The sequence below is a fragment of the Pleurodeles waltl genome, chromosome 11 (genome assembly GCF_031143425.1).
Source record: "Pleurodeles waltl isolate 20211129_DDA chromosome 11, aPleWal1.hap1.20221129, whole genome shotgun sequence".
NCBI classification, from domain to species: Eukaryota; Metazoa; Chordata; class Amphibia; order Caudata; family Salamandridae; genus Pleurodeles; species Pleurodeles waltl.
Genome location: NC_090450.1, coordinates 69613377 through 69639926, shown reverse-complemented (window position 1 = coordinate 69639926; position 26550 = coordinate 69613377). Strand labels below are relative to the sequence as shown.

Sequence of the window (26550 nt, the reverse complement as noted above, 5' to 3'; positions counted from 1 at the left end):
AAACCAGCGCTAAGAAGAGCTTCTTAAAGGGGACAAAAGGGTATAAGGCCCTAAGTGGTTACAAGAACCTTAACATTCAGTGCAGATCAAACGGCCAGAAAGTGGCTCGGCAAGTAATGACCGCCCATAATAGTGCGCCCCTTCATACGAAGATGCTGCCTACCGGGATTGGGTCGGCACAAGCCTGACGACCCAAAGAACTCAGTTTATACCAAGCACAACAAGCAAGAACGTTCAGAGCACGGCATATCAAATCAACACCATTACTATTGTGATGTGGAACGTGGTCAGAATCACAGAAATTCTTTGGAGGGAGGCTGTGCTTGCAGTTCTTCATAAAACACATATTATCTGTTTACAGGAGACATTGGCATTAGCTCCAACGCTGTTATCAAGCAACACCGAATTTTATAAGCCTGCAAAAAAGCACCGCTGTTTGGGAGGGATTCAAGCGGAATCTCAACCTATATCAAACATTCAGTAAACTTGACATACTTGGATCCAAGCAGCGCCTTGGGAATGTTTCAAGCAAGCATCTTAAAAGGCCTCACGGGCCTAGCCGGCCATTTGACCATAATAATAATCAACATTTACTTCAACACCCATGGCACAGGCACCTCAGATAAATTGCACCAGCTGATCCGTCTCGTGGAAAATGTAATAACCCAGCACCCTGGCTCAGAAATCATCTCATTCGGGGACTTTAACATGCATCATTTGGGGGAGGACGACGCATGCCTCAAGAGGACTAGCGAACCAGAGAGATTTAATACTTTCCTGCAGTTCTGTAACCTCCAATCAGCTCAGGCAATAGTTATAACAAACAACCCGTGGGTTACATATCCCCCCATCCTTCAACAACCAATCCACCATTGACTACATCTTCTTGAGTCAGGACTTAAGCAAATGTATCACCACCTACAAGGTAATCCAATGAAATGACAGCAGCCGTGCCGCCTTACTGGTCGGACCAGATGAATCAGCAAGAACTCACCACCGCCTATGCCCGCTAGGAAGTACTAATGGTGAGGAACATTACAAACTCACACGAAGGATTAAATGGACATCTGTGTCCAAAGAGAAGTTTGAAAGATGGAAATCAGGTTGAAGTGGGTGGCCTTCCAAGCTCCAAAAGCCAGCAATCACGTATACTAGTCAGTGCTGTCTTCTTACCTGTGCACACTTCTACAAGGGAAACCTCTAAATACAGCAATACAAAACAGCACTCACACGCTAGGCCCAGTAATGGAGATTAAGAAAACCACACAGCAATTAAGAGTGCACAGGAAATTAAATACCGTACATTCAAAGAAGCAGCAAAAGTCAGCAGTCAGAAAACATAAACATCTGGAAAGAGAGTATAGGAGGAAAGCACAGTAGGCCAAGTGGATCAAAATCTTCCACCTGGTAGCCGCGAATACACAGCAGCAATTTTGGCAATACCTCAATGTCATATGCCACAGGGTTAGAAGCACAGGGAACTCCATCCAAGCAGGGGAATGGATTGCACATGTCAAATCCCTTTATTGTGAGTGCCAGGACAAACCTTCCCCTACCAACCCAGTTGTTAAGAGGGATGTGGGAGCAACCAATGCAGAGATGAAAGTATCATGCAGGGAACATCCATCGTCAAGCAAATCCGTGATTTATAAAGTTTTAAAGATCACAAAGAATGGTGCACTGGGTCCTGATGTCTTTCATGGGTCACGATTCAGAGAAGAAACACAGTTTTGGGCCTCGACATTGGCATCGCTGTGTGCCAAATGAAGGCTCCTTGAAGATGTCCTGCAGTCATGGAGGGGATCCCTTCTTCAGCCCATCTTCAAGAAGAGCTGCAACACTGACCCAAGAAACCATCGGCTAATAGTTTTCCTGGACATCAAGGGAAAAATCTATGCCAGCATTCTGCTCCAGGAGCTTGCATACTGGGCCTGCTCGGAGGGTTTACTTCCATTTTACCAAACAGGTTCCACGCAGGAGGGTGAACTCTGGCTAACATTGTCGTCCTTTCATACTTTGCCCATCAAGCAGTAACTTACTCATCTCTCCTTGTGTTCACCTGTTTCATCAACTACTCTGCCACTTTCAACTAAGTCATCTGGAACATTTTACAGCAGAAGTTGGTGAGGTGGAACATCTGTCCTAAACTGCTGCTAGCTACTATGGTCCTTTACTCCAGGACTTGGGTATGAGTGAAATACACGGGGGGAACACAGCCACTGGTAATATCTACACAGACTGTGGGTTGAAACAGGGCTGTGTGCCGGCCCCACTGTTACCCAACCTCTACACTGCGGATTTGGGCTCGGCCTTATTTGGTGCTGCCCTACTCTCTCCAAGAATCGGTGACAGGAGAATCCAACTTAAGCATTATGCAGATGACTTTGTGCTGTCAGATGACACAAAAATTAGCCTGCAAAAAGCCCTCATGCCCCAACATGTACAACATCAGGAATGACCTTGTGGCTAATGGGAGTAAAACAAAAGTAGTGATCTTCGGGAAATATCCAAAGAAGAGATCCACTAGATGATGGCTGGGGCCACAGAGGCTAGAGAGCGCACAACATTATAACTATCTGGGACCATGGCTATGCGAAACTGGTAAACCGACAATGCAAAACCTGGTGCACCTTCAAAAAATGTAAAGCAAAGCTAGAATGGCCCGTAGCCTTGTGCAAATTAAATACAACCCTCAGCAGTCCAACGTCCAGTGCTATGCAGAGGGTGGTTTGTGCCGAATTGCTCCCAGCAATTAACTACGCCCAGCAAGGTTCCCAGGTATGCGTGCAATCAAACTAGAAAAGATCCAGTCCACGGCCTATAATGAATTATTCCACCTCCCCTCTTATATAAAGAATACATTGAGCAGGGTGGAATTCGGCCTTGTTCAGCAAAAACTTGAAAATATAGCAGCCCTGGGAAAATACTTCTTCCATACAATGGCCACGCCCACAACACTATGAAGGCTCTAATTAAACAATCTTCTCAAGCGTTGACAACCCCTGGTCTAGAACCTTACTGCAGCCAAGGAAAACCTGCAACTAGCGGTGGAGAACTGAGACACAACACGACTAGCTATGCAAATAGTAAATCTGCAGTAAAAACAAATGCACCACCGCTCACGAGAATTGGACATGCGAGCCCTTTTAGCCAAGGCCATACACGAGTCACTAACGGCACCATAACTGTACAACTCAGAAAACTTCACCTCCACCAGGCAGTGGGAAAAAGCTCTCTAAGCCAAATTTTATCAGCAAGATTAGTGCTGCTTCCAATTAAAAACTGAGTCTAACTTGGAGAACCTTTGAAACTATAACCCACTGCCGACTGACTCAGTAGGAAGGGAATCTCCCACACACATACTCCTCTGAGCCCGGCGCTGTTACACACCCGTCAAATCTTACTTATGCCTATTTTCTTACAACAGGGCATCCGCTCGGCCAAAGAGGCTATTTTTGCAATCAGTGACTGACGTGGCCAAGTTCGGGAAATTCATAACGCATGCCCGCTGTATGCTAACGGCTAGGAAAGGCCACACCCTGGCTGTAACCCGCCCACTTCCAGCACGTACTATGGGGCTGTGACAAAGTGGCTTGCATTTTTGCGTTAAATATTTTTATTTTCCTGCAAGTTGGGTCCCTGCAGATTCTGTATTTTGTATTTGAATGTAACAGCTCACAACTTGGTGAATATAATTTTGAGCTTATTCTCCAGTTGTATATTTGATGTTACCATGCCTTCAGCAACTTTGAGTTGCTTTCATAGACGCCACCATCACATATTTTTATTACCAGCAGCACTTTAATATGCACATGCATTAGCATTTACACGCTTTTAAACCAGCATTTTAAATGACAATGTATTTTCCTTTAGTATGGTATTTCGTTTATTTTAAAAATCTTGCAATGATTTTATTGCTGCTAGCACTTTATTATGAATATGCACGGGCTATCGCTTTTTTAAGGCTTTTTCTTTAATTTATTTGTATTGATTTTTAGATGATAACATACAATAAACAATCATCAATTGGTATACGTCACACCCCGCAGCTCGTAAGGTTCCCAGAACCACCACGTCTCATCATCACCATGTCAAAATGAAAAGCAAAAGTAACTAGTATGCGTACATGTCCATAGTTGGAATAGAAGTGTAAATTGAAATAAATTAGATTATGTAGGGGAGGAATGCGGGATACACTCTAGTCTGAAGAATCCTGATCATTAATGGTAAGATTATTCTGGAAGGGTTGCCATATATCATTGGGTTGGGAAGTGGAGTGTGTAATCTTTACTGACTTTATCACAAAAGTCATGCACTTAAGCCAGTCCGCAGGTGTCGGTGCTCTAGGGACCCCCCAGTGCAGCACGACCTCCCGCTCAGCCTACAGGAAAGCCATAGACACCAGTCGGTGCGTTGACCGAGGGAAGTCCCTGGTGTACCCCAAAAGTGCATGGAGGGGGCTAGGCTTCTGGCTTATATGCATTATGGAGGAGATATGTGTGTAAACGGCCTTTCAATAGCGAAAAATCACCAGGCAGGTCCAGGAGGAATGTGTAAAGTCAGGTCCTGGTAGGTTGCACTTGGGACAATAATCCGTCCTGTCTGGGTCAAACCTCCCTGTAGCCACAGGGGATAAGTAGCAACAGTGGAGAAATTTAAAATGCCGCAAATTATGTTGGTAATTGGTCGAAATACCTCATATTTATGAACGGCAGTAGGACCAAATTCTATGAGTATTGGGGGAACCCAGCACCTCAGCCCATGCCTCCCGCACTCGGGTCGTGGTGTCATGCCTCATAGCGAGACATAATTGGTACAGCCTGGAAACTAAACTATTCCCCTCCACATCCAAAATTACATGCACCAGTGGGAGGAAGTGCTCCAGGCCAACGGGTATGTGGGTAGTACGGGAACAAAGGATAGTATGTCATCTCTTAAATATGAAAAGGTTCATATGGGTGACACTTTGTACCCTCAGGTCCCCAGGAGGGTGGAAAACTTGGCCATCCGGAAATAGATCTCCCACTCTGGAGAGGTTATAGCGATGGAGCGTACACTGCACCAGTATCTCACATGTGAAAGGAAACCAGGGATTAGTATGAAGGGGAATAGTGGAAGAGTAGAGGGGTCCACCACCCAGCGTTCTTAGCAGCTGATGCCACGCCCAGCACGTCGTGGAAACGGTTTGTATGTCACATGGGTCCGGTGGAATACCATTTGGAAGAATTTGAGAATGGGAGAGCCCATCCAGCTGATCCCTCTCAGGTTTGAGATATGGAACACCAGCATCCGGGTAGTACCAACGGAAGGAGTACTGACACTGAGCTACCAAATAGTAAAGGTGGAAATCTGAAACCCCTAAACCCCCCTCCCCACGTACCATACGGAAGCACCAGGTTGTCCCAACAAACCAGCAGTCTACCCCCAGCCCAGATAAGGCGCAGAAGATGACCACACAATGTACGTAAGAATCCAAGCGTCAAGAGGATAGGGATATTCAAAAAGAGATAAAGGAAACACGGAAAGACTACCATTTTTATCATGGCCACCCGTCCCGCCATTGACAAAGGAAGTGTTATCCATCGTGACATCTACGTCTCTAGTTGGACCATAGCCGGACCATAATTAAGTTGTATTTGGTCTCTATCTCTGTGTAAGTAGATGCCTAAATATTTGGTGTCTCCCATGACCCACCGGAAAGGGAATTCTGCCGGAACTAGTTGCGTAACATTTGTCAAGGCGAAAAGTTTAGACTTGGAGTAGTTAATCTGTTGTCGTGAAAGGTTGCCATAGCAAGCAATTTCCTGCCTGAATTGGGTGAGGTTAGCTGTGGGATTACAAATAGGATGTCGTCTGCATATAAAGAGAGAAAGAGGGAGCCATGTGCAAGCTGGAGTCCCCTGTGGGAATGGACGTCTTGTAGATGGCAGACCAAAGGGTCCACTGCTATAATGAAATTTAGGGGAACAGGGGGCAGCCCTGTCTGGTACCCAGCATTATAAGATAACTGTCTGTGAATGATCCATTGACTCGTATACGAGCCACGGAGTTGGTATATATTAACATGATTAAATATATGAATGTTGGAGGAATCCCAAGTCGACCCAGGACCACCCTAAGGAAGTGCCACTCCAGGGAGTTGAAGGCCTTCTCAGCATCCAAAAGGGCAACCTCTGCAGGAATGTTAGGGGATATCCAATTTAACACTGCAAAGGTGGTGCGGAGGTTGAGGGAAGTCGAACGATGTGGGACAAGACCTGACTGAGCTGGAGTGATGATCTGCTCCAACAGGAGGGACAGCCTACTAGTGAGTATTTTAGCTAGTATTTTTTTATCAAGGTCAACAAGGAGAGGGGACACTAGGAGGTATATTACGTAGGATCTTTACCAGGCTTCAGCAGCAGTGTGATGACGACCCACCGCAGCGTGAGATTCATTATAGATCGTTAATACATGAGGGGCAAGTTGGGCCTTGAAAGCTTTGTAAAGGGCTCCAGTCAGGCCATCAAGACCAGGGGCCTTAGAACGATCGTTGGCATCTACAGCTACTATTACCTCATCAAGCGTAATCGGTTCCTTGAGGAACTCACGCTGACTCTCTGAGAGCCATACCATGGCCACTTCGTCAAAATATGCACCTATCGCAGACATGTCATCTGGCACCTGAGGGGCATACAGATCTTTGTAGAATTGTAAGAGTTCCGCCTTGACACCCTCGCTGCCTAAGATTCCCTCCCCATCTGCTGCTCTCAGCTCAGTGATGTAACCGTAGAGATGATTAGGATACCTACAAGCCTGGGCACTTTTACCCAGATAAGCTAGCTTCCCATCTGTAAAGTCTCGAAACTCCGTTAGCAATACAGAGCGGCAATGCAGTTGAGGGTCCCCTGTCCAGAGCGCAGCATCATCAACATTTCGTAAGCTGGACTCAATACGCTGGAGTTGGGCCCTCATATCCCGTAAGATACCAATGTGTTTGGAAATGCATTCTCTGCTAATATAAGCCTTGAAGGGCTCCCCAGTGAAACCTCCAGGAGCGCTCTCGTTGCAACCGGAAGGAATCCGCAGCTGGAAAAGAACAGGACAATGATCCGACAGAATCCGGGGGGGGGGGGGGGCGGTGGGGGGGACAGTTATGTGTGTGACCCATAGATAAGCTTTGATCGAAAGGAATCAGCAATCTAACCTAGTCCATACCAAATGAGGGGCCGAGTAAAATATAACACCTGAGATGTTAGGTTGTCTGGATTGCCAGGCATCGCGCAGTGCATAGGTATCGATGAAGTTCTGGAGAATGGCTCGAGCCCGGGGCTTATCACTGGGCTAGACACTAGTGGAGTCTAGTTACAGGCAATATAGCATATTGAATTCACCGGCCCCTATTGTCAGATGAGTCGCTTCAAATCGTTCCAGATGAGCAGCCAGTCCCTGGAAAAAGACAGGATCGTCCACGTTAGGGGCATAGATATTTAATAGTAGGAAGTGCCGATCTGCCAAAACGCTCCATACAAGGAAATATCGGGCATCAGGGTCGGAGTGGCATGAGTGGAACGTGAAGGGGACATATCTCCGTATTGGAATGCATGTGCCCCTGGAGTAGGAAGTGTAACATGAAAACTAGCGATGTGGGCCCCAGGTCTTAGGGAAAGGGGGTTCGCTTATAGGGGACAGGTGCGTCTCCTGTAGGAAGGCATCCCCTACATTCTATCTAGTCAGATAGGATAACATCTGTTTCCCCTTCCATGGATTAGTGATTCCCCTATATTCCAGGACATTACAGTTTTTTAAGGATCCTAAACGATATTGTGTTTTCCTCCAGTATGATATTCTGTAGTTCCATAATTGTGTAATGATTTTAAGTATTCACACAAAAAACTTGTCATTGTGTCTGTTGCCTAACTAGGCCTTGCTTGTGAGTTTAGGTCTGCCACAGTAGACAATTCTGAATTTAGTCCCCTGGGTTTAGTGTAGATTGTCAGAGAACTAAAACCTTTTCAACCTGCTATTTGAGTCACACTGGGCTAAGACAAATGTACTAATGAGACCTGGTGGTGTCTCTTAAGTAAATTTTTACAATTGCCACACATTATCGGCTCTTACAGGCTCTCATCACAGTGCCAAAATAGTAGTGGAGAATTTTTAGCACATGCCATGAAGCACCTCGAGAGACCCATACACATGTTATCATTACCCACGACAACAGTTCTCGAAACATAATCTTGGATAGGTGGAATGCAGAGTGGGCAGTGTGAAAATGTTAACCTTTGACAGCTACACAGCATTATTCTGCTGATCTTCTTTGCCAGCTCAAAGAGAAGTCATTAGAATTTTGAAGGAAGAGCATTAATCTCACCTGCCACTAAATGTGCATTAAGTTTGAGCCACACAAATCATAGGTTTATAACTCTGATCATTTGTTCTTCCAATAGGAAAGCTCCTTACATTTAGTTATAACAGATTTTCTAATTTGGCGTCCCATTATTTTGTAACCAGTGGTCACAACTCAGTTTTATTGAGTTTGTAAAAAGTACACGCTGAGTAAACACAATGATAGCTTACATTTTCCTGTGGGAGAACAGGTTTACAATCCTCTGAGCTGCCTTTTCAAGTGATAAATATCCTAAAGTTAGTAGTTATACTGAATGCAGCCCACACCTTGTCATCATCTCCAGGTAACAACTAAACAAATAAACACTGAAAAATAAATCAGGAAAGTCTAAAAATGCACTTGTGACTATAACTGTACAGTCACAGTAAGTGTTGACAATTGTTAGATAGTTTGTCCTACTCTCACCCACATTTTCACCACATATTCTACCCTCTTCCACCTTTTTCATTTAGTCTTTCTCTGCTAATGTATTTTATCTTCCCTTATTTTGTACAGCTCATTGTCCTATACAGAAGTCTACGAAATGCCTCCTGCCGCGCATGGAATGACAAACGCATCCCTTCTGGGGTGTTCTTGCAGTAAGACAGAATTGATGTTTCTTGCAGTTGTGGAAAACCTTTTAAACACAGCAATGCATCCTCGAGTTGGTTTAATAATTATTTCAAAAGTTTAAGATACTAGATTAATTTTCGGGTGGGCCCTAATCAATAAATAATCCCAACCCTCATCGGGGTAAACCCGCAGTGCTACCAAATTACCATGAGCTGAACACCCTGGTAGCTATGACACAGACAGGCTTAACTTAAGGCAATGTGAAAAGTATTTATGCAGTACCATACAGTAGTAAATCAAAATGCCAAGCAATAAAAATGCCAGGCCAAATTAGGAAAACAGAGTAAATTTTAATTAATGAGTTTTCACCAGAATAATAAAAATTCAATAATTGAAACAGAGATATGAATTTTTAAAGTTTTAAGTAAAAATAACACCAAAAGAACGAATCACCAACGGTAGTCAATGGCCTCATTAGACCGGGACCTAGGCATGACTTGAGGCAGACCGCAATCAACCCTAGGTCATAAACACCGACCAGGTTTTGCCCTGGAGGATTTACCTTGGAACATGGACATAGAGAGTGATTTAAATTTAGGCAGACGGAATAAGTACTGTTACCTTGGTAGAGTACTTTACTCCCCCCCATGGCAAGGGTGCTCCACCCATCATATTTAGAGATGTCCGCTGCCGATGTGGACTTCACTTTTATCATCAAAAACCGCTACCACAGGGGTTCCTGTAAATGCTTTGTAAGTTTGATGGATGACTCTATCAACATGATGGAGCTATATATCAAATGTAATGTTTTTTTTTTTTTCAAAAAGAAAATCCCAAAGCAGGGGGTCCCTGCTGCTTATACACTGAAGGTCAGCAACACTAAACGAGGCAGGCGGACCTTCAAGTTGGTATAAAGGGTACTCTGTCGTTGTTGTGATGGAGTACCCTTCCCGCTATTATTCACATCATGCCATTTGTCTTTTTTCTAGAATACAATATCCTTCAGCAGGGCAAGGCAGCAGGTTGTATCCAAGGAAGTGTTCACAGAGTTGGAAGTTCTATTGTGGGTAACCTTAACAGTTAGGACACTCTCAACAATACATTACCACTCTGGAAACAAACAGAGATTGCCTCCTGTCAAAGACAAGTGTAAATCCATTTCGGGGTGTGAATGATAAAAACAAGAATAAAGTACTACCAGAATTGTTTGGAGTGTGGATTAAGAAATTTCAGTACTGGAGAAAAAAGTGCAGTTGCACCAATGTCATAGAAAGGGTGCCATGGGTCCTAGTGCAAGCAGGGAAATTGACGCAACTGCGGGCATTAAGTGCAGCAACAGTCAAGGTTCAGTGTGCCCCCTCAGGCCTCTGGGCCCTGTTACCACTGCACCATTGACATCTACACCCCTGAATTTCACGAACACACAATGGTATATTGTGTACCCTTAGGTATGCATAACTACTGATAGAGCGGTCCGTACTAGTAATTTTACCTGTATTCGGACGCTCTTTAGGCCGATGAATCTTTTGACTAAGTGGGAACTCTCTGTACTCTTAATCAATCAATTTCATTAAATCAATAATCAATAACGAACATAAGCAATGCCCTGATCAACATAACACTTAACAATTAATCCAGAATACATTTCGGCGAACCCTGACCTTTCAGTCAGGAATAACCACACCAGTTTATTCAAAGTTAGTGAATTTTATTTCCCTATATTAACAAAGCTAGCACAATGTAAATGTGTCTCAACACCAAATGATAAACGTAAATGAACATTAATAGCTGTCCATAGCGGCGAAACAGGTGCAATCTATGAAGCATTTGAATCACAAGACATTCGATAATGGCAATGCAAATCACTAATACGATAATCTGTAATGAACTAATCGCATACATTTAGTCAGCATAACAAGATCTCAAATTGCATCGTCAACATATGGAATCCTCGTCTAACCTCAAATTAGCATCGGCATGTGGGACTTCATGCAAAAACAATTTAGCAACATTAATTTAGAAAACTCCTAACTAGGGCTCTTATCAAAATCAGCAGTTGGTTACCTAAAAGAAACACAATGCAATTGTACAATTTCCTTTCATATTTACCAATTACGATCAGCATACAAGGAAGTCTTCGTCTCACAGGTACCGTTCTTCGGTCAGCATGGGTACCTTTTCGATCGGCATGGGACGGGGCAAAGGGGTAGGGGTGGACGGGGCAATTGCCTCACGGCGGCAAGGTAAAACTATTACTTCATGCAAAGGGACAAATCAAAGTTAAAGTCTCTAGGGCCAGAATCATTTAAAGTCTCTTTCTCTCGATTAGAGAAAGCATCCAAGTCTCTCAAAATGGCGTCGCAGCAAAGTGGGCCATAATAGCTACGAAGTCAACAAAATGGCGGGTATCGAGCTGGTAATGGCCTAATTTCTCCTCGTGCACCGGGGTTTTATAGACAACAGTTCGAATCCAGTAGGGTCTCCATTGGAGGGTTCATAGGTTAGCTTCAAATTGTCCAATCAAAAACGACAGTTCTCAAGCTTTTACTTAAGCATACATTATCCTTGGAGATGGGTACGCAAGTTGCAACATTGTCTACCAATTAGCTCACTTTCAGAGCCTCCATTGTCCGCACCTGCAAATCGACCTTGGAGTAAAGAGAAAATATGCCAGGCTGGCACGAAACCTTAAGATAAGCATGTGAACGGTTTCTGTGGAAAAGTACAGCTTCAAGCAAAATACACGTTTAATAGCACATTGGAAAAATACGAGCATCTAAACCGTGAGACCTGGCAACTAGGCCAAAGCCTCCGCTAAAGTAATGCTAAGCTAAAACATTTCAAGCAAGCAAATCGTAGCACACGTTTATGATTATGTCGGATTAGTGCAATTCTAATACACCACGTTATATAAAGCACGCTTATAAATGTTGGCAAACTACTCTGAGGGCACATTTTGTCCCCGTACAATCTTTATTAGTTCGGTTAAAGTCACACATGATTATTTCACATTACGTTTACGCGTTAATAAATCAAAACCTTCATTTTCTGCTTCATCACTACCTACACATAAATATAATTAGGAATGCACAAACCTTTCTAATAGTGCTCCTGAAAATCTATGACTGTCACAGAAAAACTCCTGCATAAGCAGAATGTCCATAAATCTGCATACTGTGGTCCAAATTACGAGCAGCCCAGTGATAGATGTGATATTTGTTGCGCCTCATGAAATACAACTTCTCTGTGTCAGAATTTGTTAATTTGATAATTACCATACAATCATGAATTTTTGGGAAATAATATGTGGATTTTGGTGCTTACCAAATTGAAATCTACATATTTCGGTATGTAAAGGGCATTTTCCCCTGATAAACATCAGTAGAATTGACCTCAAGATATTTATAATGAAACTTATAATTGCTATATGTGCTGTATCTCAACTGACGAAGCCGCTCGCAATGAAGGACTATGGGTTTTGATTTATGGAATTGTTTATGAATTAGGCTCACAGTATATTGGTTGCCATGGATAGGCTGCTGCTAAAATGATAGATACTGGACACCAGTATAGGCGTGAGTGTTCACAAGTACATAGATAGTGTGACACAAACCTTACTGCGTACATGATACATACTGCTTCTTCAACTTTATATTTCTAATGAATACACAGTTACGTAGAACAGTAATATACACTTGCCAAACGTGTTTTCTTTCCCTAATGATTGTCAATTAGCCTGCAGATTTATTTGTACAAAATCCTTCTTTAGGGCCTGATGTACCAAGATATTTTGCATTTACAAAGGACGTGATTCACGAGATCACAGGATTCATAATCACAAAACAGCTTTGTGTTATGTATTAAACCCGTTTTGCGATTCAGTAACAGGTTACCAAATCATAAAATAGATTAAGAAACCCATTACCGATTGCTGTGGTGAAACTGATATGTTTAGGCCATTGCACCCAAATAGCAATTTTTTAAGTAATGTATCAATGTTTTGCAACCAAAATCCAGTTACAAGCATTGAAATTTCGCACAGAAATCCAGCTAAGTATTGAAAAGTTACAGACATCTCAAAGGAGGTGGTAACCCATTCACAACTGGCAAGAATGTCCCCTGGGACCCTTTCACATTTGTGCATGTAAAAAAAAGGGTTGTTGGGGAAATTCTATGGAACCACTGCCAATTTGCAAAAAAACTAAAGATGTTTCTTTATAAGTGCAGCTCCGTTTCCGCATTGGATTTAAAAAAAAGTAAATTTATTTAAAATGTAATCACACACAAGGTGGTTTGCTGGCCTCATTAGGCCCCCATGTTTGTGATGGCATCCAATTATAGTGAGTCACAATTTGCAACCTCCCGTTTGAATATTGGTGAGTTAATATAGTCTAGGTCCCACCATGATTCTGAATTTTGTGAACTGACCTACTAGTACATAGGTAGGTTCACAAAATTTCTTTCCATTTGCAAAACATTGGCACACTTTGCCACCACTTGTTGTGAATAGAAATGTCATGCATCATGCCCTAAGTTAGATGAGATGACACAAGGAATATTTAGTAAAATAGACTTAAGGTGAGATGTACAAAAACCTGGTTGCAAAATACTGGTCACAAATTGTGACCCGGATTTTTGTGACCAGTAAAGATTTTTAAGCTAATAGTTTAGTTCTTACAACGCTGAATGGCAGTGGGTGACAATCCAAACTACCTCATGAATATTAATGAGGTAGGTCGCAAGCTGTGACTCACTACGGGTGTAGGCTGTCACAGGGATGATGGACTGTTGGACCCAGCACAGCACCATGTCTGTTTTTGATTTTAAATAAAGAAAAAAAAAATTGAAAGTTTGTTAAGTGTTGCCCTGGACCACTGCATACTCTTCATCAAATAATTGTTTACATTCACAAAAGGGAAGGGGGTCCCAAGAGGATGGAGTGCCACCTGTCTTTGAGGCCTTGGTAACAGTAATTGTTTTGGAACTAGATTTCAGTCACAAAACATGGTAACATAGAAGACTGATTCTGTATTTGGAAGGGAAGCCAAAAACATGCCCCTTCCAAGTACCAGATCGGTATCCATTAACAGTTCCATTGCAGGATTCAGAAAAAAACTTTTCTGACTCCTAAATGCGATTGGGAGATCACAAACACTGAATCAGAGCATTTGCTGAATACATCTGGCCTTAAATTATATTTTCAATAAAACCTAAACATGATTTATGCATCTGTTACAGAACACATAGAATGGGGAACAGGCTTTGCTCATAAGAGAATTGTCAATGATTAAAAGCAAGCCAGAAGCAGTCACTCTGACTAATCCATATCTTAGGCTGTAGTATTTTCAGTGTCTGTGGAATAAAAGTGTCAAATTATTAATTGGTACTTAAAGCACATTATAATCTCAGCCTTTCTACATCAAATAATGAATGTCTCATTCCCCTTTTTACAGGTCTTCAGGGAATAAGTTGCAGTCTGAACTAACTAGTTGCAAGAGTGCCTTTGAAACTGAACCGGCCCCAGAGTTAGAATTAGTGCCTGCATCTAAGGTAAATGAAAGCTATTTTTGATGTGTAACATTTAGGTGTGCAAGTGCATTTTCATCCTTTGCAGGAGTCATTTGCTTCACTGAGATCAAAGGACCTTTTGATCCAGAAAGAAGTGTGGTGAACCATCAACAAACTTACATCAATACAACCCACACAATTTAGACACCATGACCAATGTGGCCACGGAAGGAAAACTCCAATCAGGAATAAAGCTCAAAGCTTATTTTACAACCACAAAGTTAGTGTCACGTAGACAGCACGCAAAATCAAATTATAAAGACATATTATCACCATGAGTTGCCCAGAGCAGCGAAACAAATTCAAACAAGTTAGCATTAACACAAATAGGCATTCAAGAAGAAGCAGACATACCATTAATTAAATTATCTGTGGTACAGAACATACCTCAGGTGAGACTGTATCAACATTTTTCAAGTTCAATTAAGCAGTATGCTAATTTAGGGCTGGACATAGGTTGTCCCTACAACTAACCAAATTAGGGAATGCATGTGAGGGGACACACACATCCAAAATGCAAAAAAAAGATAAAAAGAATTGAAAAATAATATACCTCGGACTACAGAATACTAGCTAAAAAAATAAAGAGAATGAGTGTCAACATTATCGATTCTATTCTAGAAAAGAGAACATGTCAAGGGAAATGACAATCACCAGAGATATATACCTTTCCATAGGACAGCATTCAGACTTTATTCATCAGCATTGCATCAGGATCTGCAGCAAAGCCAGTCAAGAGTGTCACCAGGAAAGGTGCAGAGAGAACGGAATTAAACTTTCAAAGTCCATCCCTAATATAAAACACATAAATCAAATTGATTTGCCAATTTATTGGCATCATGTCACACAAAAGAGGCATCATCCAATCAAAATGTCAATAAAATTTTAGGCCGCATTAGTCCCTTAGTTCCCATGTCTAGCCTGAGATGATCTCCTCTTTCTGTGTGAATCCAGGCACTTGAAACAATTGTATTCCTTTGCAACAGTTCATTTTATTCCCAGGGTTTATTATGGGATCGTCTCAACTCCGTGTGAGTCCATATACTAATTGAAACAGATTATTTCACTTAAATCCACAGGCCTGGGAGTTCCTCTCCAAAGTCACTAAACTAAAAGTCTCTATGCAATTGAACAAAGAACCTATTGCTACTTGCAAAACCTTCAGTGAGAACAGAACCTAAAGAAAAAGTCAATGTTATAAAGAACAATGATTCATCATTTTTACATGACTGCAAAATACGAGCTCTGCAGGCCTAAGTTATGCTAACACAGAAAATATAGAATGCATTAAAATACTTGTCAATAAAACTCACGTAATATGCAAACTTGTAAACTCATCATTAATAATGTACCATCAGAACAAGTAGAACATTTCATTATAAATTGTAAAACTTTAATGCATCACATTAGGTATAACAGAAAAGTGAATTCTTTTCATTTGCACATATCTTTAAACTCATAAATCACACATTAAACATTATAATATAACATTTGTTTTAATACTAGCAATTAGTCTAGAGTCACAATATACATTAGCACCGTTTTTATTTCATATTGTTTAATAAGGAAGGCACAATTGTGACCACAAACAAATGAAAACACGAGCAAATTTAAAGTAGGTGTCAGTGCAGCTTTCTACATTTGGCTGTCAAATATGAGACCTAATTTGTCACCTTCCGCTGACATCTGGGTCACTAAAAGCATTACTAAAATATACGCTCCATAAGTTGAGAAGACAACTGTACTCCGAATCAGACAAACATATCTCAAAATAATCCTAACTCAACTCATGTCTACAGTATGTTCTTTGGTTTTCAGAAAATTTAAATGACAAGGGTGTTTTTACAAGATTGTAGTGTCATTTGGAACACCTAGCAACGTTAACCCCGTACTGATAGTTGATCACAAATTGCATTTGCACTCTCAGATTTTGTCCTGTGATTTAAAGTTGCAGTACCAGCTCATTCAAGTTATCGGTTGGTGTTAGAAATGGGGTCTGTAGTTGGCAGAGGTATACAACCTTGTCCAAATAGTAGTCAGGGTAAGTCACACACAATCCAAATTATCCTGTGCCCAACCTCTGTTAGCTTGGTACTGAGCAGTCTGGCTGAACTTAGAAGGCAATGTGTAAAGTATTTGTGCAATAAATCATACAGTAACACAGTGAAACCACCACAAAAATACACTATACAGGTTTAGAAAAATATATGATATTTATCTAGTTAAAATAATGTCAAAACGATTCAATAAGCACAAGTTGAGGTATCACTTTTGCAAGATCAAAAAGAGGCCTAAATCTTAGAATTCAACAGTTGTCTCTTAATTACACAAACAGTTGTTTGTGTAAAAAAAAACATGCACGGAGACCGCAAAGGAGGAGATCCGTGGAAAAATAAGGTGTGTGTCGGATTTTCTGTCACGGCACAGACGATGCATCATTTCTTTCCACGCTGCAAGGGCTTTGTGTCATTTCTCAGCGCGCAGTCCTGGTTCCTCACTGCGATGCGGGACCTTTTTGGCACCCAGGGGCGATGCGGGGAAATCCTGGGCATGTTGGAAGAAGTCACCGGTGATGAGTCGATCTGGTAGAGCGAGGCATTGAATTTTCTGTCCCACGACAGGCGCTGCATCGATTTTCCACTCGGGGGATCAGCTGCGTCGTTCCGGTTTGGCTGTGCACCGATATGGTAGGGCTGTGCATTTGATTTCCCTTCGCAAGGCAGGGTCTACATCGAGTCTTCACTCGGGAATTCGGGATGTGTCGCTTTGGTCCGGCTGTGTAGTGATTTCTCTGTCGAAGAACGGCTGTGCGTCGTTTCCGGCAGGCTCTGCATCGATTTTCTGGGAACAAAGATTTTCCTGAACAGGTGAAGTCTTTTTGGACCTGAGACCTCAGAAAACAGGAAGCCAACTCAATCCAAGCCCTTGCAGAGCACTTCTCAGCAAAGTCAGAGGGCAGCAGGGCAACAGCAGGGCAGTAGTAAAGCAGGCCAGATGAGTTCTTTGGGCAGCCAGGCAGTTCCTCTTGACAGGTTGCAGGTTCAGGTCCAGAAGTGTCAGAGACCCTGTTTATATACCCAAAGATGCCTTTGAAGTGGAGAAGGCTTCAAAGAGTGGTTTTGAAGTGCACCAGTTCCTTTTTCAGTACAGGTCTGCATGCCAGGATCCCAGTAGGGGATTTGGCAGTCCATTGTGTGAGGGCAGCCCAGGAAGAGCCATTCAGTATGCAGATGAGTGCAGGTGTGACTGAGTGTCCTGTGTTTGTGGTTGCGTGGGTGAAATGCACAAGGAAGCTGTCAACCAGCCCAGACGTTGATTGGAGACAGGCTGCAAGGCACAGATGGATTTAAAGTGCAGAGAAATGCTCACTTTCTAAAAGTGGCATTTCTAAAATAGTAATATAAAATCCAACCTCACCAGTCGGCAGGATTTTCTATTACCATTCTGGCCATACTAAATATGACCTGGTTACCCCTTTCTGATCAGAATGCCCCAATTAAACAGTATATGAGGGTAGCCCTTAATGCTAACCTATGAAAGGAGCAGCCCTCACAGGAGTGGAAAACAAATTTAGGAGTTTTCCACTACAAGGACATATACAACACACAGGTATATGTCCTGCCTTTTACCTACATAGCACCCTGCCCTATGGGTTACCTAGGGCCTACTTTAGGGGTGACTTCTATGTAGACAAAGGGGAGTTTAAGGCTTGGCAAGTTCTTTTAAATGACAAGTCGAAGTGGCAGTGAAACTGCACACACAGGCACTGCAGAGACAGGCATGAGACATGGTTAAGGGGCTACTTATGTGGGTGGCACAAGCACCGCTGCAGGCCCACTGGTAGCATTTAATTTACATGCCCCGGGCAAATGCATTGCACTTTACTAGGGACTTACAAGTAAATCAGATATGCCATTTGGGAATGAACCAATGTTACCATGTTTAAGGGAAAGGGCATATGCCCTTTAGCACCGGTTAGCAGTGGTAAAGTGCACAGAGTCCTAAAACCAGCAAAAAATGTGTCAGGAGGCAGCCAAAAAGTTGGGGGATGACCACCCTAAGACTGTCAGGTCTAACAGTCGGTAATACAACTGACCGTTTAGTACAATAAATGTAAAACCGGCAAATTAAGAGCATAACAATAGTTTGCAAGAGTGACAGGCTTGTCGGAGGTTTCTATGGGTCCAGGGGCCAAAGCTTAAGGGAGGCCCCGCTGGATGCTTTCACCAATAAGCAGCACCTGAGTGTTACTAAGTGTTAAAAACATGTGGTTCATGGAAAGAGACACTGTGGAATCTGGCACCATCTAGTGGCATGGCCATTTATTCTGCTTCATTATTAATTATGATGGAAGGCTTACTTATAATGGAAAATCTATAAATTGTAATTATAATTGTATTTATATAGTGCTGACGGCGAGTAGTACGCTACTCCGGAACCCAAAAGGATTAGTGGTGGACTAATATAAAGCTATATGAGTACAGTATTAGTATTAATATAGGGACGTATGATTTAATTTGAGCGGAGGCCATGAGTCTGTTAATTGGACTGAATAGAATAATGGAGCTATAGAGGAGGAAAGAATCCAGAAGTGTTAATTTGGAGATCTTAGTAGCAAGATGAGGTTTGGGATGAGTAAAGGAGAGGTGGAGAAGGGAAGAGTCTGTAGAAAGGGGTTGGGGAGATCATAGTAGTAAAATGAGGTTTGGGATGAGTTAAAGGAGAGATAAATGAGGGTGAATTTAGAAGATTTTGCCAAAGGAAAGAGGGAATAGGGCCTGCGGCATAACAACCCAACCACTTGTCCTCCTAAATCCCTCCCACCCTATCACCATGATGGCTCTGACCTGTGATTCTGTAATACTAATAGAAAGCAGCTCATACACAATCCGGATGGTGCATTCCCTGTGAAATTGTTTACACCTCACTTAGCAACCTAGACCATAAGGCGCCCTGTAACGCTGACAATAAATCTTCCACCATTTGTGATGCAGCTTCTAGTCAGATAATCAGGCAGCAACATAGCATGGTAAGTAATACGTTTTGCATTAGACAGAACATTTAATTTGATTAGAGACAAAATGCAATTTTCACTGTCAGAATCCTAGCCTGAGACCTGTATGAGCAAGTCTGATAAAAGCAAATAAAAATAATGTGAGCTGGCACATTCTGCCTCCTGTTGTGAACTAACCCTGAAGACATTTTTAGCAATCACAGTTGTTTCATATTAGCTTTTAAAGGTAATTTTAATTTACCATGAACTGCAAAGCATATACTTTCGCCCAGGAAGGATCTTATTTTAAAGGTAACTCTGACGACACAACGTTTATTTCATAAAAGTAGCAAATTCTTGACTGCATAGCACCGACAGCTGTTAAATAATCATTGAGCAACACGGCTCTACAGGCAGAAAGGAGGACAGACAATCTGTTACAGCATGCTGCAAAAATTAAACCTCACAATATTTTGGGTAGCTTTTTCCTTTGTGCCTGAAGATGTCATGCATATTTTCTTTTTTTTTGGGCTGCAAATCCCAAAGGTCCACCAATCTGCAAATCTAGTAATCAAAAGGTTACATTTAGTGTACCCTAAGTAATTGGAGACTCTATATTGGTGTCCTCTTCTGGTGGTCTTGAGGGACTGCCTTGCTCGACCATGATGGCCTGGTCCTTGGTCGAATCTTTAGCTTTTGAGGTTTTGGTAGCTGCACCCAGGGCTGAGAAGGCTGGTCTTCCTGCATAAATTCAATCCAGTGACCATAGGCTTGCATAAAGCCACATTCAGCAGTGGCAGGGCAGGGCCCTGAAAAGAGAGGGGGCTTGGGCCATCCAGCCATGCCTGCTTCACACCCCATCTGCACCCTTCTGAGAGCCCTGAGTGACCTCATGTAAATAGTGCCATTTATAATTATCTGTTTTCATAAATGGAGGCAAGCATGTGATGGATTGCGTCTGCAATAATCACTGAACATCAGGAGAATTGTGGATGGAAAACTCATTGCAGTCACCTTTTGTGCATGTGCCTTCAGTGGTTTCCATAGATGACCCTTAGCACCATTTTCAGAATGAAAGATGATAGTAAGTTGATCGTAAGTTCTCTGCTGCCTATTTATAAATGAAATGGACAGGACTAATTCCCACTTCACCTTCACCTCTCCTCTCCTCTATACTTCTTATGTGCCCGGGGACTTTCTGAAAGGCACAGGGTTTCCTGACAGAGCTGAGAGCTGGAGACATTGCTATCCTCTGGTATCTGTTGCATTATGAACTGCACGGCATTTGTAATCAGTGATCCTGAACATATTTATGGGGCACCAGGGGTGTCCATTTGGATTGTTTGGTTACTGTTTTTGCTAAACACACATTTGTATATCTGAGGGTTTCATTTCTGGTGGGACACTCCATCATTATTTCAATGAAGATAACTTATTTATATTGTGCACATTAGCAGCCTTCGTGACACCTCCTTTGGATTAGGCATTGACTGCTCAATTTAGCTACTTGAAAACTCAATGAGGCCAAGTGTTCTTCATTGACCTAATACTCAGAACCATGGTTAGCTGGGAACACTTTGACTTCCATCTTTGATATTGATGGGTAGTCCTTGTGGCAGTAGGGAATTGGGAAAAAGCATTAATCATGTTCACCTAGACCGCCAGTGGTGGTAGCAAAATATCCCAAGGTTAGCTAATGTTTCCGGGATGTGTTCCCAGTGGAACTCTTGATACGTCAACTGTATACATGGCACTAAGGGAAGAGGTTGATTATAAAACTACAATACTGCAAGACGGAGACCATTTGCTTTCATCTGAAGGGAGGGAGGAGGGTGAAATAATACATTGGATGATCTTCGTGTATTTCTGGTCTGAGTGACTGCAGCAGCAATAATTATACTGCTTGTAGGCCTAGTTAACAAATAAAGTAACTTTATCAGCTATTTCTATTAACATTTAGTGCTCACAAATTGTCTCTTCTATCTTGCTCTTCTTAGGAAATCCATCTTTGGACTCTGTTAAGTCGACTATTAAGTAACACCAATGTTTCATGCAGCTGTGCGAAGGTCAGATCTCAGGTCCGCGTTTAGAAGAAAATGTAAAGCGTTTTTTAATAAATTGCTACATTCTTCTCTGTGGTAAATTGGGTGTAAATGTGCACACAAGTCTAAACAGCTGTACAAGTCTGAGATGTAACCTTGAAGGAGATTTCCCGCCACCTACATTTATAACTGATAACTTGAGATTAAACAAACATTTTGTGCACAGCATGACATTTTTAAAACCTTTGCTAGGAAAATGACACAAACTGCAAATTCACAAAGGTAGATACTTATGCATGACAAAATGGATAGGAACATGGGATTGTGATTACCTACACACTCTTTATAAACGCTTTACAGTTTTTCACATTGTATGCCTGAATTTTAAGCAGTATTATCGAAAAGGCTAATTCTCTTTCCTTGGTACAACCCCCTGTGTCTCACACCAATTTATTCCACCTTACACCTAACAATTCTTGTAATATTTTGGCCAACTGCCTTGCTCCAAAGGGTTGAACTACAGTGGACTTCAACAAGGCCTTTATCGCCTGAGCAACATATCCCTGCCAAAAGGACTTGTTTTCTTAGCATATGTTTCTTCAAGGTGTATGAACTTTCTTTGATCCCTTCAAGGCTTGGGTTGGCCAGTCTAGCTGGTGTGGGAACAGATCGATGGTATATTATGTGTACATATGCCTGCCCTTTTTGTTTGGTTTACTGTAAAGAACTGTAGAAGAACATTTGCAGTAAAATACCTCTTCTTTGTGATACAAACTGTGTAACACTGTTCTCACCAATCACAGCTGAGTTCATCTTTAAAAATTGATGTGAGGACTTTGTCACGGAATGAGCTGCGTGGAATTAAACAAGACAAGAAGGCTTTCATGGTAAGGGAGTGTGAGGAGTACTGAATAGCTTTATCTTATATCCGTGGAACTGGTTAGCTGCTTCAAGGGCTGAAGGAAACTCTTGCCAACCTACAAGAACAAATTGGTCAGGGTCATGTTCAAGTCGTCCTGTTTGTCTCATGTATCGTACCTCCTGAAATGGGAGAGAAAAGATAGTACTTGATACAGAAGAAGATATCTGTGTCTGGAAGAGAAAGAGTAGACCATTGGAAAGTGGCCATTTCTTAAGCTTGCCCATGTAAGTTTTTTCCCTTATGTCTAGAGAGACGTGTAGACTGAGGAAATTGTTACCATTGAAAAGAAAAGCAAATTTCCTTTACTAATTCAACATTAAAAGGCCATGGGGCACGTTAAAAGACAACTGCGCTGGAAAAATACACCAGTACCCAGTATCAACAAAAGTTGTTCGGTCATGGTGCTAAATTGAGCTGCATGATAGAGTAGTTGTTGAAAAAAAAAAGAGAATGCAAGGGGAAAATGAGATGAGAATTGTTTCTCAGCAAACGATAAAGGAAGCATGCAGCGGACATTTGGCAGTGTTAGACTTTTCATCTTTGGTGTGGTCTCCCTTAACGTTTTGCCTCTGTTCCCCACATTGCTGATGTGTGCTGGATTCTGTTTTTGCTGTTTTTGTTACTCTGGGCACTTTATTACTGCTAACCAGTGCTAAAGTGCAAGTGCTCCTATACAAAATATGTATTGTTGATTGGTTTATCCATGATTGGCATATTTGATTTACTAGTAAGTCCCTAGTCAAGTGCACTAGAGGTGCCTAGGGCCTGTAAATCAAATGCGACTAGTGGGCCTGCAGCCTTGGTTGTGCCACCCACATTAGTAGCCCTGTAGTCATGTCTCAGACCTGCCACTGCAGTGTCTGTGTGTGCAGTTTTAAACTGCCAATTCGACTTGTCAAGTGTACCCACTTGCCAGGCCTAAACATTCAATTTTTTACATGTAAGACACCCCTAAGGTAGGCCCTAGGTAGCCCCAAGGGCAGGGTGCAGTGTATGGTTAAGGTAAGACATATAGTAATGTGTTCTATATGTCCTAACAGTGAAATACTGCTAAATGTGTTTTTCACTGTCGCAAGGCCTGTCCCTCTCATAGGTTAACATGGGGGCTACCATTAAATATGATTAAAGTGTAGATTCACTTTGGGAGCGGATAGACATGTGGAGTTTGGGGTCTCTGAGCTCACAAATTAAAAATACATCTTTTAATAAAGCTGATTTTAAGATTATGGTGGTCCTTACAACCCTGGTGGTCGGTGTTAAAGCGGCGATAAAACCGACAACAGGCCGGCAGTAAAAAAAACTGGAATTACGACCGTGGCGGAAACCCCAACATAGACAGCCACTTTAACACTCCGACCGCCACAGCGGTACAAACAAACACCGAAGTGGTAACCACCAACAGAAAGGCGGAAGACAAGGTTCCGCCCACTGTATTACAACAGTCCAATCTGCCACCTTTTCCGGGGTGGATTCACCGCGAACAAAAACACGGCGGAAACAGGACTTGGAAGGGAAAACGCTCACCTCTGCACACCCCACGAGGAATCAGGACGCCATGGAACCCGAGCTCCAGATACTCCAAGCCTTTGTCTTCCTGCTCCTCTACCAGGAACATCAAAGACGGCGGCGAAGACCACAGTGAGTACTGCACCTACGACACAGGGGAGGGGGGAGGGAAAAAAGAGTGACACGCAACACTCCCACCCCCTCCCTCACCCACTACAACACACACACAAGTACATGTTGATGCATTACATTTACAACCCCCCACCCCCCTGGAAGAATGCAAAGACAAAAGGAAATGAGTTGAACGTTTGTAATCTATTAAAATACAGTAATCAAAAATATATATATATTTACACTATAAACAAATATATACACCAAGAATACAAGTCCAAGGTATTCCACCATTAAAGTCCGTGGACCACTGGGCCCAAAATGCATTGGCGAGGCCCACACTCAATACCCGACCAAAACAGAGAGAACAATGCAGGGGCATCAGATAGAAATACAACAGGCACCTCAGGGGGAAGGGAAGGAGGGGCACCTCAGCCGGATGAGTGCACGACGCCAGATCCACGAGGGGGCTCCATGCCCATTGATGTATCCTGAGGAGTGCAAAGCCACAGTCTCACAAGTCTCTCCAGTGGGTGGTTTGCCCACTGCTGCATCCTGGGGAGTACAAAGCCACAGTCTCACAAATCTTTACAGTGGGTGGTTTGCCCACTGCTGCATCCTGGGGAGTGCAAAGCCACAGTCTCTCAAGTGGATAACAGTCTCCACTGGTTCTGGAGGGGGCTTTGTGCCCAGAGTGCTTCATCCTGCCAAGGACATAGGTAGTGGATGTCAATCTCCACTTGTTCTGGAGGGGGCTTGGTGCCCAGAGTGCTTTATCCTGCCAAGGACTGGGGTAGTGGATGCTGTTCTCCACTGGTTCTGGAGGGGGCTTGGTGCCCTGAGTGCTTCATCCTGTCAAGGACTGAGGTAGTGGATGTCAATCTCCATTGGTTCTGGAGGGGGCTTGGTGCCCAGAGTGCTTCATCCTGCTCGTGGCAGCCTCCTTAGCATCGGAGCTTTTGGCGCTCATTGGCCTGCGGTGCTGGTGGCTGCGGTGTCCTGTTCAGCGGGGCAGGTGACGGCGGGGTCCTTGGCAGCAGTGCTTGTGGTGGCGTTGTCCTGTTCAGCGGGGCTGGTGGCAGTGGTGTCCTGTTCAGCGGTACTGGTGGCGGCGATGTCCTTGGCAGCGGTGCTGATGGCGGCGGTGTCCTTGGCAGTGGTGCTTGTGGCGGCGGTGTCCTGTTCAGCGGGGTTGGTGACGGCGGTGTCCTGTTCAGCGGTGCTGGTGGCGGCGGTGTCCTTGGCAGCGGTGCTGGTGGCGGCGGTGTCCTGTTCAGCGGTGCTGGTGGCAGCGGCGTCCTTGGCAGCGGTGCTGGTGGCAGCGGTGCTGGTGGCGGTGGTGTCCTGTTCAGTAGTGCTTGTCTTGTCCGCCGTGCAGGTGTTCGGCGACTTGCCTGTTTTTTTGTACCCCTTCCCCACCTTGGATGGTGGCGCAGTTGTCTTCCCACTCCCAACTGTACTCATGGGAAAGGCTTCTGTGGTAGATGTTTTGCCTCTCTCCTGCCAGGCAGTGGCCAACTTTTTGTGCTTTTGAGGTGGGGGACTGTCCGTGGTCTGGCTCCTTGGCACACTGGCTACCCTGCTGCCTGGCGCACTCCAGAAGCCGGTTACTACTGGCACCACTGTTCCCGCAGATGTTGTGGCTGAGGTGCTGGGTTGGGACCTGGAAAGGCGGGCCCTAGGGGACTGAAGGGGTGGGGGAGGTGAGGGCAAGAGGTCAAGGTTGGACAGGAAAAGTTTTTGGGACACACTGGGATGGGTAGATGGAGGGGGTTTGGGAGTGGAGGAAGAGGTAGTGGTTGTAGGAGGTGTATGTTTTCTGACTTTGGGTGAAGATGCATGGGCTGGAGGCTGTCGTGAGGTGGATGGCTGTTGGGTGGTTGTGTGGCTGTGTTTGTGTACCTTGGGGGGTGGGTTCACAGACACACTGGGAGAGGACACAGGGGATGTGTGAATGGTAGTGGGGGTGGTGAGTGCAAGTGAGCGGGGTGTGGTGGTGAGTGTGCTGGTGATGGAGGTAGTGGCTGAAGATGTAGTGCATGCAGGTGTGAGTGGAGACGAGACTGGGAGAGAGGAGGGAGACATGGAGGAGGGGGACACAGTGGAGGCAGTCGATGTTGGTATGTCTGCATGGGTACGATGCTTGCGTGAGTGCCTGTGGGATGTGTGGTGCTTATGTTTGCCTGAGCTTCCCTTGTGTGTTGAGGTGTGTGCATGCTGGTCTGATGGTGTGCTTGGGATAGGCTGAGGTACAGGTGTTTGGGTCTGGGTGGAGGAAGTTGGAGGGGGAGGCTAGACACAGGGACAATGGCTGCCATCAGTGCTGAGGCCAGAGTCTGAAAAGCTCGCTGTTGGGCTGCCTGACCAGAATGAATGCCCTCCAAGTATGCAGTCGTCTGTTGCAACTGCCTCTCTACACCCTGGATGGCATTCAAAATGGTAGACTGGCCAACAGTGAGGGACCTGA

General features: G+C 43.6%; 1 protein-coding gene across 3 annotated transcripts in view; it reads left to right on the top strand.

Annotated features, from left to right (window-relative positions):
- The window catches only part of PEX5L (peroxisomal biogenesis factor 5 like), a 746879-nt gene that overhangs the window by 584586 nt on the left and 135743 nt on the right, over nt 1-26550 (top strand). For all 3 annotated transcript variants that reach the window (XM_069213089.1, XM_069213088.1, XM_069213087.1), the window contains one exon: nt 14395-14491. In XM_069213089.1, the coding sequence (XP_069069190.1) occupies nt 14395-14491 (97 nt within the window). The remainder of the gene's footprint in view (nt 1-14394; nt 14492-26550) is intronic.